Source organism: Harpia harpyja, chromosome 8, assembly GCF_026419915.1.
Source record: "Harpia harpyja isolate bHarHar1 chromosome 8, bHarHar1 primary haplotype, whole genome shotgun sequence".
Classification (NCBI taxonomy): Eukaryota; Metazoa; Chordata; class Aves; order Accipitriformes; family Accipitridae; genus Harpia; species Harpia harpyja.
The window spans coordinates 51,430,831-51,449,919 of NC_068947.1; the positions used below are offsets into that span (position 1 = coordinate 51,430,831).

Consider the following 19,089-nt stretch of genomic DNA (forward strand, 5'->3'; position numbering starts at 1 on the left):
TAACATTTTTTTTTAGCTTAACTGCGACAACCACTAGCAGAGCTGCAAATAAAAATTTAAACTAGGAAGAGAAATTATACCTCTCTGCTATACTTTCCCCTTGCCTTTTATACTTTATCTTATGGGGTAGGAATAAATAACAAATCTTGAGATTACCAGCCCTTTCAAAACCAGGCAACTTTCACAAAAATAGGAGCAAGTTATCACCCTGCTGCACCAACACAGAACATTTAAAGGTTTGCTTCCTATGTCATCTAAATGTAAATATCTTTAAAAGCCCACCAATTCCCAGTCATGCTTTCCCAAAGCAGCACCGTACTACTAATGCTGTGACCTAGCTGTTGAAGAGGTACTATTCAAGATTTTAACTACTGACTGACTGTACAGTTTGATAGGCAACGTTTTTAGCAGGCTCTCCTTTACAATTTACAGTCACCAGGTCAGACATCTCGAAAAGACTGGCAGGAGTTTCTAGCTGCAGGTCAGCTAAAGCAACCCAGCAGGTTTTGTTATAAAAGTCAAACTAATAATTGGGGCAGCCCACAAAGGTTCTCACTGGCATGCTTCAGTGAGGCACAGAGCATCTTGCTTCAAAGTTTATCACCTTTCCTTATTTTTTTAATGACTTAAAACTAAGATTTATGACAGCAGAGCAGGCCACCTCCTCTCGCCTTCTCTGATCCCAGTCTGAACCCTGCTAGATGTTGCAATGTTAGGAACACTGATGCTCCTCTTGGCATATAGATATACACTGCTTCGGAGGGAAAGGGGAGTCCAACAAGGAAGATTTATGGCTTATTTACCTTCTAAATTGAATCGTGTTTACCCCACTTGAGAGTTATCAGTAAACCCGACTTCCCAAAGATTCATGCAAAGGGTTGCAGTGTCAACCAGCGATACCATCTCCTTGCTGAATCTCACAGACGTGCTATGAATTGAAATGGAAGTTCAACAGACTGCAGTAATAGCAGAAAATAGTTTGTGTCAAATCGGCTTTGAGATGAATAATAAAACCAGGTTTTGCTGAGCAGCTTTTTATTAAAAATAGCATCAGATTTCAAAAAGAATTATGTAATGCTTCTATAAAGGCAAATACTACCGGGAATGGTGTCATTATGGGTAATAGATTGGTAAAGTACTAGCAATAACAATACAGCCTAGACAGTCCTTTGGCACAAGTACCAATATTTTTTCCCCCTTCCCATCAACAACCCACCAAATCAACAATAGCTGATTCTATTTTAGACTTGATATATACTGAAGGCTATGTATTTCAGAAAAGTTTTTCATATGAAATAGCCTTGAACAGAGCAATCATAACATGATTTGGCTAAAAATTAAATGGCACAAAATAGCATCCGGATTTTAAAAGGACAAACACCTTAAGGAATCAGCTGCTAGAGTTAGCGGGAATAAGAGGATCAGAAACTTGAATGTGGGGGAAGCCTGCAATTTCTTTCAGACAGCAATGCCAAAACTCCAAAGAATAAGCATTCCAAGGAGAAAAAAGTAGAAGTACTCCAGACTCATTAGGAGACATGTTAGAAGTAAGCAGAGGAGGAATAGAAAGAAAATAAAAGACTAGAGTAAAATTATAATTCAAAATTGCTTCAAAATATTGTGTCAGTCACATTAAAAACAAACGTTAGAAAAATGTTTTCCTGCCATATAAAGAAAAAACCTCACTTCATAGAGAGTCTGGGTTACAAACCAAGGCTAATCTAAAATCATATTTGGCAAATTAAGCAACAGAACTGCACGTAAATTCAACAGCAGAGACACATGATCATACAGGTGAACATTAAAGCTGTTCACTGTCAGACCCAACTTCATCAGCTGGAAAAAATCTAAAGGAAAGCCAGGAATTAGAGATAACATACAACTAAATCACAGGAGGCTTCAGAAAAGATTTTTCTAGTAGAAATGAAAGTAGTGCCAATGTGCAAGGTAGCAAAGAGGAGTTATCTAAGAATACTACAGAATACTCTCCGGGAACCTAAGAAACGTCCTTCTGTCTGTCACGGCAGAAGCCTGTTGCTCCGGTCTTCCCTTCAGCCTCACGCTCTCTCTTGCCCTGTGCTCGGGACCGGCTGCATCTCACACTATTCCACTTCACTCTTCAAACTCCTCGTCCAGTCCAGATGCTTTTTTCCCCTGAGGATGCTAACTTGCTTATCTCCCCCCCTCAGACAACTCTCCCTGACCCAGTCATTTTTTTTATAAAGGAATATAAACAAGGAAAACAATATCAGCTTTCACAACATACTGAAGTGTAAGAAACCAGGTTCCAGTGCGTGACCAAAAGCGATCAATGCCAGGCTGTAAGGGGTTTGCCTGCAGTAAAGGTGAACAGTTCTCACTGCAGGTAGGGCTAGTACAGCACCTGAAAGTATTCTCCTGGGGATTTAAATAGGCTGCTACACACTACAAGTTTTGGGGGAGAAAGTGTATTTGTGGGGTTGTATTTATTTGTTTGTTTTTAAGTACTGCAGAAAATGTAACCCAGAGGCTCTCTTTCCATTGCTGGGAGCAGGGGAAAGGAGCAGTGTGCCTAGTTAAAGTTCTCCTCCTTTCTCCATGTCCAGCACTTATTTAAGGTTGAAGTTCATCACGCAAGTAAATTTGCTGAAAAACTGTTTGCATATAAAGAAAAATCCCTTGTTTATTTGGTAAGATATAAGAATGGTTTCAAGATAAAATTTAAGGAGATCAGGGGAAGGGACAGAGCAAAAAATGAAAAATCCCTTTAAGTATTACAATACTTTTGAAACAAGTCCTTTGACTCTTCTTTTGGAATAAGTTTCCTCTGGGAGTTTACTTTTTCCCTATGAATAAAAAAAAAAAGCTAACGAAATTTTGATCTAAGTCAATTTATTCTGGGTTCAGGCACTAAGCACAGAAAATGAAACAATTACACAATCCTATAATCTGTATTTCTATCATCCAAAGAAACAAATTAAAGGTTGAAAGCAAGATAAATAAAACAAATACTAATTACGAGAACCAACCTCACACAGAGTCATTAGTCAATTGCCTTACAATAAAAGCCAATAAATCTTGATTTCAAGCAAACTATTATAACCAATATTAACACACTGAAGCTATACACAGTATATTCACACTCATTCTTGATGTAAAGAGTGGTTATGATAAATTTGTACCTTCCTCAGACACCAGAGAGTAGATGAACACAGTATGGAACCCTGAAGAGAATTCAGAAAACCCTACCCAGTCTTAGGGCAGCTCTGTGTTTCAATATTGTGTGTTTCAATATAAATGCATGAACTTCATGGCTCAGTCATCTTAGGTGCTGTGCATTCTGGACCAATCCCGGCTTAACCTTCGTCACTAACATCAAGGTTATGTGTTTTGCTATACCAGAGGATGAACCTAGAGAACCTCCAGGGCTCAGTCCTCAACAGTTACAACCAGGTTTTTTGAACCATCAGTCCTACAGAACTGGGGACAAAAAATGGATTCTTTCCTGGTTTGAGTACCAATAAAATGCTTGTCACTTTCCAATCACTATTCTACTTATTCTACCCCAGTGCATTCACACCAAAAAAGCAGTACTGCTGCAGATCACTGATATTTTAAGGAAGAAAAGTCATCTAGTCTGATCACACGTACGCAACACAAGGCTATTCAATTTCTTGATCCTTACCTTCTGTAACACTCATATTCACACCCCATTGCTCAAATATTTTCACTCCATCCCCTGAATTTCTTCAAAACTTGCCCCTACCCTCAAACTTCTGTATTTTGAATGTTTTCTTCTTTCATTCCAGTCTACAGGTTCAGGATCCACAAGTCACACATCAAGTAACAATGTCACTTTCGCCTTACCCAGACCTTTTTTTAAAAGCTACTTTAAATTTCACCTTGGTACCAGCAGCTTTTTGGCATCTTGCATGTGCATGTTGTCTTGTATCACATTCTCATGGAACTAAACACAAACATCTCGACAAGATGAGGTTGTTTTTTTTAAAAACAAATTTATATTCGTTGCATCCCAAGATATCATCACTGCATTGTAGCTTTTATTTATATACATATGTGTACACAAAGTAACAGCGCACATAGACACAGCTTAGCTTTTGCAACAAGAAGAACATGCTAATCCCCAAAAGATAGTTTAGTAAAGTAATTCATTGAAGTACCATCAAAATAATCAATACATTTCTGTCATCCACACTTCAAAAGATTTATATTAAAACAGAATTTGCTAGGAAGTTTGGGTAGACTTTCAAAGAGGACAGCATGAAAAGAAATATTAAAAAAAACCAACAAAACAAACAAACAAGAAACCCAAACCCAAAACAAACCAGAAAATATAGCCTACCAAATATGTTGGTGGAATGTCCTTTCCGGGCAATTGGTTTGAGCTCATTATGTCCCCATCCATATTGCCTATAATTGTCCCAGGCATGCTTCATCATCTAAGAGATGGAAAAAATAGGATTCGATTACATTATAAAACTACTTTGTATGAATACAATATTTTACTCCTTATTTGAGACTTCATCTTTCACAGTCACCCCAGCATACTGATAATTACTTTGCCACTATTTCTGTCTGTTACAGAAATCAGATTATGTAGCATGAATAAATTTGGAAACAACTTCAAGTCTATTTAACTTGAGCTATAGAGCCTAATGCTCTGCATTAGGTTGTTTTCTTGTTCTTTCTTTCTTTTCCCTAAATATATGCACAGACATTTAAGAATTTAAGCACAAGGAATGCATTTAAGCACAAGGGATTGGTGAAAAATACTGGCTAACATCTAAGACACTAACTAAAAGAAAAAAATATCAACCCATACCTGAAGCATACAAGGGATTTATTTACACTGGTGCATCCAATTATGACTAAACAATTTTGCAAAAGGCATAATAAGTTTTTTATTAGCAACACCTACTTGTCAAAGATATACTGTCATACAGCCTCTACAAAATGAAATGCCAAAAGCTTTGCTCTTTAGAAAGCATAATGAACAAAGCAGTATAAAATTATTAATATTTGCTCCACAAAACATTCTCAACTCTCTTTAATAGATGTTTCCACCACCTAGTAAGCAAGCTACATCTAAAAAACAACAGGTCTTGTTGATGCACAAGTATTAGTTGTGCACATCAGCCACTGAGCAGTGTTTTTAAGGATTTGCTAAATCTTTTTAAATTCCTTGCTTGTTGGTATACAGCAGAAATTCAGCAGCTACCAAACTGCAAAGTAAATGCAGTTTAAAGAAAATCAAATACTATTAGTTACCTAAACAGATCAAAGTAAGTAACAGGAAGAAATCAGATTCTGAAAGACACTGCCGCAGACAAAAACAGTTAGGAACAAACCTGTTCTAAAACGGCCATCAGGCTGTATCCACAACATTATACATATTTTTATATTGCATCTTAAAAATGGTATTAAAATATTGTTAATATAAACAAAAACCCCAGAAAACGCATAGGACTTAAATCATCATCTCCACAAGTTTGAGAAATGCTCTCTAAGAGGAGAAACTATGCTAATGTAACTAACAGACCAACACTAACCCTTTAAGAAACTGATTATAGCAGGGCAAGTAAAGTTTTCACTATGATTTACAAGACTGTAGTTTTCTTATTTTAATCAGAGAGTCACCATACTCATAGAAAACGGGAAGGAACAAGCAGATGCTGGCTAAAGAGCGAGGTGCAGCCAGTTGCCTTACCAGCGCTACCTCACGTAGAAGCAGCTCTCTTCTCTTACCGAGGTCAGGATTTAGTGGCAGTCAGCATCCAGTAATCCCAACTCTTTCAAACTGCATCTAAACTGTCTGCTGAGACATGAACAACAAAGTCCTTGTCTCCCTACAACCATCAAGACATCCCTGTCCAACCTACACCGCTGTAATTCCTTTGAACGTAAACTCTCTCCAAATTTCCCATGGCTCCGTTAACTCATGCCCAGACAATAAATTTGAACCACAGCGAAGGCATACGCACAGGCCCAGAAGCTGGGAAGCACTTCTGTGTTAAACTGACATCAACCTGGGCACAGATGTCCCTCTCAAGATGCCAGAGGTCCCACTCCTACCGCCTGTCATTCAAAGTCAGCTCACATGTTGCTTTTGGTATTTGCACTAAAAGATTCTGACACCTGATTAGGCAATAATACTGTATTGTTTCTTTTAGTGTCATGAACCTGTAATGTAAGAAAAAGAGGATGCAAGTATTATACTAAAAGAGGAGAGAAAAGCCATTTCATTAGCACTCACAAATTCCTTGGTGTTTACAAAGCACTTAATCAAATTGACCAATTAATAGCTATTAGAACCTTAAGATGACTCAGGTAAAGTGATCCTTTCTTGACAGGCAAGAAAACTACAGCATGACAAACACAATAAAAGCCTGATCACAGGCAGTATAGAAGTTCCTCTGAGATCTCTTACTAACGTTATCCAGAATCAACCTACAAATTTTTATCAAAAAATTGTTCATTAACATAAGATCATAGAATCAAGAATCACAGCACCATTCAGGCATGAAGGGAGCTCAGGATGTCTCTAGTTCAAGCTCCTGCTCAAAGCAGGACCAGTTATGGGATCAGACTGGGCTACTTAAGGCTTTCTCCAGTCAGACCGGGACAGTCAAGGCATCCATGAAGTGTCCTGCTCTAACTCACAGCTTGCCAGTCCACCTTTAAGTCCTAAAAACTCTACTTGGGAAAACACAGACCTATAGTTTTAGAAGGCACTAGAGGATGAAACAAAAGAATTACTGAGCAGTGAGCTCTCTGTAAGTTTGATAGCAGACAGATGTCTAAACAAGGTGACCATGACACGGCAGATCTAACCAGCTTGCTTCCACATAAAGGAAACTGGGCTTCTGAGACCTTTGGAGGCATCAAATATTTCATGAAGGAGAATCAAATGACCATTGACGTTTTAGCTTTGTAAAAAAATCTCAAAGTGTAGGCAAATACCAGTATAGATCAAAACTAGCTAAGTCCAAAAGAAGAATAACTTGTTTCCTCAAAGCAGAATGTTAATTGTGGAATATTTCACTGTCCCAACTTGCTATGCTTCTGGGGGGAAGGTACAGATTTTCTTACAGACTATTTAGTTCTAAGGAAACCCAAGAAAATTATGGAAATTACAAAGAGCTAAAACAGAATACATCACAATATAAGATGTCTCTATACCCATAAGATCATAAGACAAAATTTATCCTAGGATAAAATTTCATTAAGATAGAAACCATAAAGGAGTCGATTTCACCAGATTCATGAATTAATGCAGAAGTAACTTAAGAATACACTGCTGAGACCAGAAACTCTGTCAAACACAAGAGACTAAGACGCAGTTGACTGCATCATCTAAGGTTCTGACATAGGAAATCATATTTTGAGGAGATTAAGCTACTTTGATAAACACGAATGTGTCTGTCCTATCCCCTCTGCCTCCCCTAAACAGTGTACAAAGAATATGGTGTTATAACTCCCCAAGAATCTTTTGACTTCATTACACTAACTAGTCAACTGATTTTTTTCCAGACGAACACTGAACATTACTCTGGCACACAGCTCATTACTCTCCTCTACCACAAAGTGAGCAGACTTCACGATATCATGTTAGCAGATAACTGCACATTACATGCAAGTGAGAAACCCCACAGCTCTTGTATACAATATTAAGTTTTGTAAGGATGATATGCCAAGAGATCTTATAACAACATGGAGATTTCTGTTACTGCCAGTACCGGTAGCATAATATACTATAGATATAACATCTATACTATTGGGAGCAGTTGTGTACACAGAAGTTTTTGAGAGACAGGAGAAGACAGATGCCTCTACCAGCGGAAAATGTAACAGAGGATGCCACTTTGGCTCAGGAAGTACAAGCAACGTGAACTCCTGATCTGAAAAACAAGATTACCTCTACGGTTATGCCAGATAGCATCTGCATAGTGAAAGCTGGAAATGCTAAAGAATAGCTGCAGGTATAGATAGGCTTTTCTTTGAAAAAAAACTTGTCTTTAAGAGGAGGGAGACATCTCAGACACGGACTGGAACATCAGCACTAATGATAATAGAAAGAAGGTAAAAATACTTGCAAAAAACCACCCCCAACCCTTAAAGAAGCCATGACAGAGGCATCTTAAGCTCAGTAGAATGAAAATAACAAGCTGGTCCAAGCATGCATCAGTAACTGTGAACAAAGCAAGGGGTGGATTTCCATAGCTGACATTTCCATACCTGAGAGCAGTTTGTCAAGGTAAGTGCTTGGGGCTTGATGGCATATCATATAAAGATCTTGCAATCTGTCCACTGGAGAACAAATGGTTTTAGTGATGGACTTTTTACTGACACTATTAATGCCAGATTTTGCTTTTGAAGGCAAAATAATTCATAGGGTATAAGTCTACTGAATACCAGTCTCGAATATGGTTATTATGGGATGCACCATATAAAACAGCCAGCAAGATGCTGTTGCATGTACAGCTTGATAATTCTTACAAAAAGACGAATTTGGACTCTGCTGCGAGAGCACCAGAATGGCAAGAAGCAGGGCATGTCAAATAAAACTGCTTTTGTAGGTACACCGTTATCTAGATGCTTTTACTGACTTTAGAACATGTTCGTGGGATCTGATCCTCTATAGTCACCAGGAAATCAGGTTTTTATAACAACAGAGTGGTAACGATGTCTTTTGACAAAATCATAATTGTAACAGTAAAAGGAGGTTACAGTGATTGAAAAGACTTTTGTAAGGGAGTTCTATCACTACAGCAGTATGTTAGAAGCAATAATTCAAACCACAGATTGGCTCAAAAGCCCCTTTCCACTCCTCAAAAAAAGGGCAGACACCTAGCAAACAGAAAATAAGAGTTCTGAGAAATAAACAAAAGAAACAATTTACTGGCAAATTGCAGTATTTACTCGTTGTGCTTAGAAATGAGAAAACTATCCTCTTCTTGCCATTCCATCAGGAATGTGCATAACAGAGAGCAAATAGGTTTTGCTTTCAAAGGAACATATTCTGGTTAAGAGTATGATTTCAAGAGATTTATATAAACCACCTTCAAATTCTGTTTTAAAATTAACCAAGGACTTGCTAGACAAGATTACTGCTCAATTGGCAGATTAAAAATTAATAACCTCTTTCCCACTGTCGGCAGAGAATACTTTTTGGAGGTTAAATTAAAGAATTATCATTTCCTTGTATAAATACTTAGATTTTTGAGAAACTAAGATTTTTGAAGAAACTTAGCAAACTCATACAGATTATTTTATTCTTCCAGGAGCTACAAATCTCTGCCTAAGAGAAATTATTTTAGGCATCAGTCTATGCCTCTCTCATGCATTTCTGAACACTGCCACTGAAAAAGTCTGTTTGGAACATGTTCCTAACACACACAGAAAGATGGGTTTTCTTTTACTGATGAATCTGGAAACAAATCCATTGCTGAAACAAAGCTAAAATGTTTATCAACTGTATGCAAAAATGGAAGCTTGTCCTTTTTTGTTGGCATGAAATACTTTAAGTCTAAGATGCCTGATGGAACTAAGGGGATAGAAAATACATCAGACTGGTAAGAACTGGAACAGTAGATGTAAAGAGCCTAAACTTGGAGAGCTTACAGCAGTGAACTGACTGCTCAAATTTGTACAGGAAAGCCAAATGCTTTTTTTCCAAGATGATGAATCAGTATTTTTGACCTTGTGTGTCCTCATGGTATCAAGAGAAACTGGTATTCACGGGTTTGACTAAGGTCCTGTGGCGCTCAGAAAGCTACAACCTCCCAGATCATCTTTGTAAACAACCAGGACTGCACATCAGCCAGCAGAAAGCAGTTCCTTTCTTCCAGTCTTGCCTTTTCAGGCATCAACCTAATCACCTTCATCAGCTTATCCCTGCACCTCTGCCAGTTTTACTGTATCCTTTTTGAAGCTGAGAGACTAGAAATAGATGAAGTGTGCAAGATGCAGATGTACCTTAGCTCCACAGGCTACCATAAGAACCTTGCCTGTTTTGTTCTCCTTTCCTAAAATACTGAATATTTGCTTTTTGTCTGCTATTGAGCACTACAGTGACATTTCCAAGGAACTATTATAAACACAAGCTCTCATTCTCAAGTGGCAGTAAGTCACCTCACACCTTTTCATATTAAGCATGAAGTTGGACTTTCTCCCGCTCCAGCCCCCATATGCATCATTTTACATTTAGCTGAGAAATAAAAAGGGAGATAATCACTCAGTCCTGTAAGATTTTTCTGCAATTCTTCAGTCTGGCCTCAGTTTTCTACTCCAAATCTCCATGTTGGCAGCAAAGTTGATCATAGCACTATTCATCCATTTTCAAACTCCAAATAATTTATTTGTATAATTTAGAGCATGGATCCCCAGTGCATGGCCTCCATGGCCTCCAGTACCATTTATTTGTACTCTCCATTTCCTGCCTTCTAACCAATTTCTCCAAGCAATCAGAGACACAATCCTCCATCCCATGGCTGCTTAGTTCAACAGCTGTCAGTGATGAATCTTGCCAAAAATTTTTTTAAAATTATGTATATAACTGTGTCTCCCTTGTTCACATGCTTGCTAACTCTTTCAGGGATCTTCTATAGCTTTGCGCATCATGACATCATTAAAAATATACCCGGAAATCTTACGTATCTGTGTGCTCAAAAATCCTGTTCCCTGTTCTAGTTTTTGTTAATCTGCGGTTCATTCATCAGGCACAGGGATCTGCAGTTCTTTGATCTCCCCTTGAATCCCTTTCAAAGATTGACATCTTATTAGCCACCTTCTAGTCCTCTGGTAACAAAGCAGAAAGCAAGGATAGATGCCAGCAATGAAAATCAAGAATCCAAATCTCAGAGCAAACTATGTCAGAATAAACTGTTTCAAGTTTCAGGTATTACAGTATTATACGCAGATTGTCTATGACTTAATGGAACACACCATAAGAGGTTACTCATCAACTACAAGCAGCTCACATTGTGTATCAATTATATCATTAATATCAATGATTCTGAGATTAACATAGTTTTCCTGATGATGTTACAAGAACACACTGGCATACATTCTATGGAGTTGCTCTGGGAAACAGAGGGGACTACAGCAGAAATGATGCAAAGATGACTAACAAGTAGTAGAATTTTTACTATATTTAAGATGGTGGTCTTGCTTTCCAATCAAAGTCTCCATAGCTGCAAAACCACACATTGTCACTTGTATAACAGATCTTGTATAATTTAATATAGACCGCTCTTCCATCTAGCCATAATTCATGATTTTTGCTACCACCATTTCTGTAGAATGGGAATAAATGGCACATAAAATACAAAATTTAAAAAAAAAAAAAGCAGCAAGGTCAGTCAGATATCATGGAGCCTTTTGATTCACCCACTTCTGAAGTAATTTACCTGGGGTTTTGCCCATTTTTGTTTGGCTGATTATATTAGGGAAGTGAAATAATTCCTTGTTTTCATGATTTTATTTTGCATTTATGAATTTTAAATACTGCAAATGTGCTACTTCATTGCTGAAAGACAGGTTCTTCTCACAATGGTCTGGAAAAAAGATATCTTTAATAATGAAGACCTTGAATTTTTAACATGTTTCCAATAATGCATGAGTGCTGGAGAATTCTGTAATTGCTATAGCTTGAATAAATTGATTCATTTTTTAAATATCCTCAGACACAAACTTGCATTCCTCATTAGTAGTACACTTTAAGTTACCAACCAAAGCAACCTATCCAGTATGTGCAGCTGAAATACTGCACCATCCACACTAGGAGCTTTATTTTCATCCTTCTGTTTGAGCAAAATAAATACACCAAGCTACAAAGCTTCTCATAGGCATAAATTAAAGACTTACAAATGTAAAATGAGTTCTTTATACAATCATCCCAACATGCTGGGACACAACTTTCTGCAGGGCCATTCCTAACTTGCCTGGTCTGTACTGGCCAAAGTGCTAATTGCACAATTTTCATTCTAATACATCCATTGAAAATTAGTTTACCAACAGGCTTGATCAAAAAGAGTCCATCCTTACTTTACAGAGATTTTGCTCATTCGGTAAAAATAAGATAAGCACTAAAAAAGTGCAGTGAAACTAATTTAAAGCCAACTTAGTTGCTCTCAACATGCTGAATTACATTTGAGAATCCAGAACAGAGAATCCAAATAGCATGCAAACAAAACCACTTAATAAAAAATGTGTATGTATACGTGTGTATAGATACAAACACATTTTTATATATACATGTATGTGTGTATATAAAGGTGTGTTTGTATCTATACAAACAAATGTGTGTATATCTCTATTTTATACAATCACACACACTCCAGGGAGTGTTATCTTAAATACTGAAAAAAGATAGGTCATAATACTTCTTGTGCTTCATTTTCATTGGGATCAAAGCCAGGAGCAGCGAGCTACAAAGCACAATGCAAAACTCTTAACACAAGAGACGTGTATTACCAAATTCCCTTTCCTTTTCAAACTGGCGACCTGTCACAAGTGGGGTGCCCCAGGGATCGATATTGAGCCCAATGCTGATTAATATCTTCATAAGTGATCTAGATGATGGGATCAAGTGTACCCTCATGAAGTTTGCCGATGATACCAAACTGAGTGGGGAAGGGGACGCTTTGGAAGGGAGAGCCACCCCACAGGAAGACATGGATAGACTGGAAGAGCGGGCTAACGAGAACCTTATGAAGTTCAACAAGGACAAGGGTAAGGTCTTTCACCTGGGAAAACATAATCCAGGAGTGCAGCACAGGGTGGGATTCACCCAGTTGGGGAGCAGCTCTGTGGAAAGGGACCTGGTGGTCCTGGTGGGCAAGCAGCTCGATACAAGTGAAGCGCATGCTGCTGCGGCAAAGCAAGCCAACAGGATGCTGGGTTGCATCGCCGACAAAGATAAAGAAGTCATTACCCCACTCTACTCAGCGCTTGTCAGGTCACACCTGGAATACTGTGTTCAGTTTTGGTCCCCACTATACAAAAAGATGCGGACAGGCTGGAAAGAGTCCAGAGAAGAGCCACAAAGATGATCAAAGGACTGGGAAGCCTGCCATATGAGGAAAGGCTGAGAGAACTGGGTTTGTTCAGTCCTGAGAAAAGAAGGCTTTGGGGAGACCTTATCACCATGTTCCAGTATTTAAAGGATGGCTACAAAGCAGCTGAACATTCCCTTTTTACAAGGAGCCCCATGGAAAAGATGAGGGGTAATGGGTACAAGTTACTCCTGGGGAGATTCTGATTGGACACAAAAGGAAAATTTCTCAAAATGAGAACGATCAGCCATTGGAATAATCTCCCCAGGGAAGTGGTGGATTCCCCAGCACTGGACACTTTTAAGATTCAGCTGGACAGGGTGCTGGGCCATCTTGTCTAGACCGTGCTTTTGCCAAGAGAGGTTGGACCAGATGATCCTCAAGGTCCCTTCCAACCTGGGATTCTATGATTAAAAACTGATGTCCTAAGCAACTAGAAGTCCAAGTAAGTTTGATCAAGAAAACAAAAAAGAGTATAAAAGCGTCAGCAAGAATGAAATTGTTCTAAATTGGTTTTAGATGCTGAAAAAAGTCCCCCCGCCACAGAAGGCAGCCTATTTGGCTAGATCAGAAACACTGCAATTACAAAAAAAAAATAAATAAACGAGATTAGCAGTGGAAGTTGTACGAATAGTAACTATGAAAAGATGAGTTACACAGCATGAAGAGACCTCTACATGGCTAAGTATTTCTTTCTTCTGCACAGCTCTTTTCTCAATAAGCACACAAAATAGAACTCAGGTAAAAGGACACTTACTATTTTTAACCTGATTTCTTAAGAGAATTAGGCTTATGCAATCTTGCTGTCTGTACACCTGCCATTTGCCACATACATTTGCAGTAGCCTTTGAATCTGTTCTCTCATTTCAAACCTGATTTTGCAGAGTTGGGAGGAACCAGATAACTGAGACCTCTACTTTTTGTGCAGGGGTGGGGTGTAAAGAAAAAGATACCTGTGGCTAGATAAGGTAGACAGACACAAATTAGTACCCCAACTGAGAGGAAGGCAGTTATAATCCAATAATCCAACCCTTTATTCATTCAGAGGGGCAGCATTTAGCATGCAGGTAGCTCTACACCAGGCACAGAACACATTGCAATTCACACAGTCAGACAGGAAGATAAGAGGGCATTCACAGCAATGTGTGCATGAGGAGTGGAGGGTGGTATAAGGGGATGTAGGTCAAAAATTCATAGGAAACCATTAGTTTTGCTGCTCATAAAACTGCATTATTAGCAGCCTCTTGAGCATCATACAGAGACCACAATGAAAATATATTTTAATCACTTCTCCTCTTGGCACAGTTCTAAAAGTACTTCCAAAATTGCCTCCACTAATATTAAATAAATTATCTTCCTACCTCCCCTTCTAAGAGGCAACATATTACAAGTCACATTTTAAAAAAGGATACACTGAAAGTTTTGCTGAAGGCCACAGTAAGTTCACTGGCAGAAGAACTCAAGTCAGAACATTCCTAGCTTCCCAGCCAGGACCTTGTTCCTCACTTGGAGGATCCAAACTTAACAGCAACTCGTTCTGCAGGTGTCCGATATAGCAACAGATCTTTAACTGTGGCCCCTATGCTCCCTGGATGCTCATTTCACAACAACTTTTGCTTAAATGTCTTTCTCTGCTTTTTCTTTTTCTCAGGAAGCTGTGACAAGCAGGAACAGAACCGAAATTTTGCCGTGTTGAAAACGGCTTATCAGAAAGCAATAAGATATCTCCTTGCTATCCCATCTCATTAAACATAACAGCTTTTAAACTGCACAAGAAGCAAGCATGCTACAGCCAGCAGCTTCAGTCACCTCACAACTCTAGCTTATTTGTGTGAACACCACACTGCCTTTGAGCTGAATTTAAAAAGTCTATAAAAATTAGCACTGCCTAATTACATGACTGCGTATCACAACAAATACAGAACAAGTAGTAGAACAAAAGCTCCAGAGAACTCAGATTTTCCAGTCTATCTTTGAAACCTAGAACATAAAAACTATTTCACTCTTAAGTTTACTACATGCACTTGTGTAACACTCTGGAGAAGCTTTCTTCCAGCTGACAGGCTTAGCCAACAAACATCATCCTATCACAGAATGGTTGAGGTTGGAAGGGACCTCTGAAGGTCATCTGGTCCAACCTCCCTGCTCAAGCACGGTAATATGGAGCAGGCTGCCCAGGTCTATGTCCAGTCATCCGATGAATATCTCCAAGGAGGGAGACTCCACAACCCATCTGGACAACCAGCTCCAGTGCTTGGTCAGCCTCACAGTAAACACGGTTTCCGATGTTCAGAGGGAGCCTCTTGTGTTTCGTCTTGTGCCCATTGTCTCTTGTCCTGTCACTGGGCACCACTGAGAGACCCTGGCTCTGTCCTCTTTGCACCCGCCCTTCAGGTATTTATATATATTGGTAAGATCTCCCTGAGCCTTCTCTTCTCCAGGACGGTGCCAGCTCACTCAACGTTTCCTCAGAGGAGAGATGCTCCAGTCCCTTCATCATCTTTGTGGCCCTTTGTTGGACTCTCTCCAGTATGTCCATCTCTCTCTTGTACTGGGGAGCCCAGAACTGGATACAGCACTCCAAGTGTGGCCGCACCGGCGTTGAGCAGAGGGGAAGGATCACCTCTCTCAACCTCCTGGCAATACTTTGTCTAATGCAGCCCAGGATACAATTAGCCTTCTGTGCTGCAAGGGCACACTGCTGGCTCCTGTTCAGTTTGGTATCCACCAGGACTCCCAAGTCCTTTTCTGCAAAGCTGCTTTCCAGATGGTTGACCTCCAGCATATATTGGTGCACGAGGTTGTTGCTCCCCAGGTGAAGGACTTGCCCTCACTGAACTGCCCATTTCTCAAGCCTGTCGAGGTCCCTCTGGGTGGCAGCACGATGCTCTGCCATATTAGCCACTCCTCCCAGTTTTGTCGTCAGCAAACTTGCTAAAGGCACACTCTGCCTCATTGTCCAGATCATTAATGAAGACATTGAACAGGATCAGACCCAGTATTGATCCCTGGGGTACACCACTAGTTACTGGCCTCCAAATAGACTTTAAATAACTGACCAGCACCCTCTGGGCCCAGCCATTCAGCCAGTTTTCAACCCACCACACTGTCTGTTTACCCAGCTCATACTTCATCAGCTTCCCTGTGAGGATTTTTATGGGAGACAGTGCCAAAAGCCTTACCAAAGTCTAGGCAGACAATATCCACTGCTCGCCCCTCATCTACTAAGCCAGTCATTTCATCGTACAAGTTTATCAGGCAGGTCAGCCATGACTTCCCCTTTGTCAATCCATGCTGGCTACGCCCCATCACCTTCTTGTTGTTCGTGGGCCTGGGAATAGTTTCCAGGATTTGCTGCTCCATCACCTTCCCAGGGATGGAGGTAAGGCTGACCAGCCTGTAGTTCCCTGGGTCCTCCTTCTTGAAGATAGGAAGGACATTTGCTTTCCTCCAGTCTTTGGGCACTTCTCCAAATCACCACAATCATTCAAAGATTATCAAGAGGTCTCGCAATGACACCAGCCAGCTCTCTCAGCACTCCTGGGTATGTTCCATCACGGCCCATAGACTTAAGTATGTATAGTTTGCTTAAGTATTCCTTCACTTGATCCCCATCCACCAAGGGTACGCCTTTCTTGCTCCAGACTTTCTCAGTGGTCACCAGGGCCTGGGATTCCTGAAGGCCAGTCTTATCAGTGCAGACTGAGGCAAAAAAGAACCTCAGCTTCTTCCACATCCTCTGTCACCAGGTCTCCTGCTTCGTTCAGCAGCTGGCCCACATTCTTTAATCTTCCTTTTGTCACCTGTGTACTTATAGAAGCCCTTCACACTGCCTTTGACATCCCTTGCCAGATTCACTTGCAGCTGGGCTTTGGCTTTCCTAACCCCATCTCTGCAAGCTCAGACAGTATCTCTGTATTCCTCCCAGGTTAACTGTCCCTGTTTCCACCTTCTTTGTGCTTCCTTTCTGTGTCTGAGTTTTGAAAGAGCTCCTGGCATTTTTGCCTGACTTCCTGCTCATTGGAATGGACCACTCTTGAGCTTGGTGGAGTCATCCTTCAATATTAACCAGCTTTCTAGGGCCCCTCTTCCCTCCAAGGCCTTATGCCAAGGGACTCTACCAAGCAGATCCTTGAAGAGGCAGGGCTGTGAGCTTGCTTTTTGCCCTTCTCCCTCCTTTCAGGATCCTAACCTCCACTTCCTCACGGTCCCTACAGCCAAGGCTGCCTTTGAACTTCACATCCCCAACAAACCCCTCTTTTGTGAATATGAAGTTTAGCAGAGCACTTCTCGTTGACTGCACTATCATTTGGAGGAGTAAGTTGTCATCAATGCACTCCAGAAAGCTCTTGAATTGCTTATGCCCTGCTGTGCCTCCAGCAGATACTGAGTTGGTTGAAGTTCCCCATGAAGACCACAAACACGACGCTGCTCCAATCTGTCTGTAGAGCGCCTCATCCGCTTGTTATTCCTGGTTAGGCGGCCTATAGCAGACACACACTACAATGTCACCCACACCAGTCTGCTCTTTAATCCTTACCCATAAGCTCTCAGTTGGTTCATCATCCATCCCCAGGCAGAGCTCCAGGCACTCCAGCTGCTCTCTCATATAAAAGGCAACTTCACCCCCTCATTTTCCTGGCCTGTTCTTCTTAAAGAGTCTGTATCCTTCCACTGCAACACTCCAGTCATCCAAGTCATCCCACCACATCTCCATCCATCTCCACATCTCCCAACAAGATCACAGCCCTGCAACTGCACACAGATCTCCGACTCATCGTGTTTATTCCCCATGCTGCACACATGCTTGTATGTGCACTTCAGAGAGATACCCTGGCATGCTGATTTCCCAGAAATGGTTTTGGGGATTTCTCCGTAATGCTGCCTGGTAGGCACTTCCTTGCTTCTATGCAAATGCGAGAGGTGACCCTGCTTAAGCCCTGTTATGTTGATTTTGTGATCCCTTTCTGTCACACCACTGCAGGTCCTTTGCTCATCCACCCTGTTAGTCGCTCCCTCACAGGGCTGCTAGTTACTCTCTCCCTCCCTCATCGTTCCTAGCTCAAAGCCCTCCTGACAAGGTCAGCCATCCTGCTGGCAAAGATGCCTTTGCCCTGCCTTAGCGAGGTAGGTCCCATCTCTCCCAGGCAGACCCTGCAAAGAGGGTCGCACGGTTACAGAACCCAAAACCCTGTTGCCAGCACCAGCTCCACAACCGACTGCTGATGCGCGTTGCCAGCACCCTCATCCTCGCACCCTTTCCCCTTACTGGAAGGATGAAGGAGACCACTACCCAGGCCCCCGGGTCCCTGACAATCACCCCCAGGGCTGTGTAGTCAGTATGTATGCAAAACTGATACCCTATGTAACACAATACATACTGACTTGCAAAAGTTACATATCCATGATTTCAGCACTTCTCAGAGCAAACACTTTAACAATCCAAGAACTCAATTCAATGTTTAAAACAAGGTATATATAGAATATCCTGCATGGGATTAGTACCATTATTGGGTGAAATACACTTCTTAACACATATCCAAAATGAATGCTGGCAGTAAGACAATACTGTGAAACCTTAAGCTGAAACGAAAGAAAACCTGAAGCCTGAGTAGGGTGAAAAGAATTATAAAGTTTTCCTTATTTGACTGGGTAAAATTTAATTTATCAAGGAAACAAAACTTTTTAAAAAAAGAGCACTATGTAATGATTACACTTAAACTGCAGAAAAAAATTAATACTCTGAACACCATTTAAAGGACATAATAATGGAAATTAAGTGCCAAAAATTCCAAGTGCTCATGCAATTTATATCTAATTTAACTTGGAAAGGAAGCCAATGACTTCCAAAAGAAGAGTTTTGTTCTTAATTTCTTTTCTGGAAATTATACAAGTTACATCTACCTTCTTATAAAACCATTTTCTCATCTTTTACTTAGTATGAAAAAAAAAATCACTAAACTATTAATCCAAAGCTAAAGTGTAACAGCAAGAATAATTTTCAGATGTGTTTATTCTTAAAATACCAGTTAAT

General features: G+C 40.3%; 1 protein-coding gene across 2 annotated transcripts in view; it reads right to left on the reverse strand.

Moving 5' to 3' along the window:
* The window catches only part of MAN1A2 (mannosidase alpha class 1A member 2), a 147,713-nt gene that overhangs the window by 94,631 nt on the left and 33,993 nt on the right, over positions 1-19,089 (reverse strand). For both annotated transcript variants that reach the window (XM_052794200.1, XM_052794201.1), the window contains exon 3: positions 4,343-4,439. In XM_052794200.1, the coding sequence (XP_052650160.1) occupies positions 4,343-4,439 (97 nt within the window). The remainder of the gene's footprint in view (positions 1-4,342; positions 4,440-19,089) is intronic.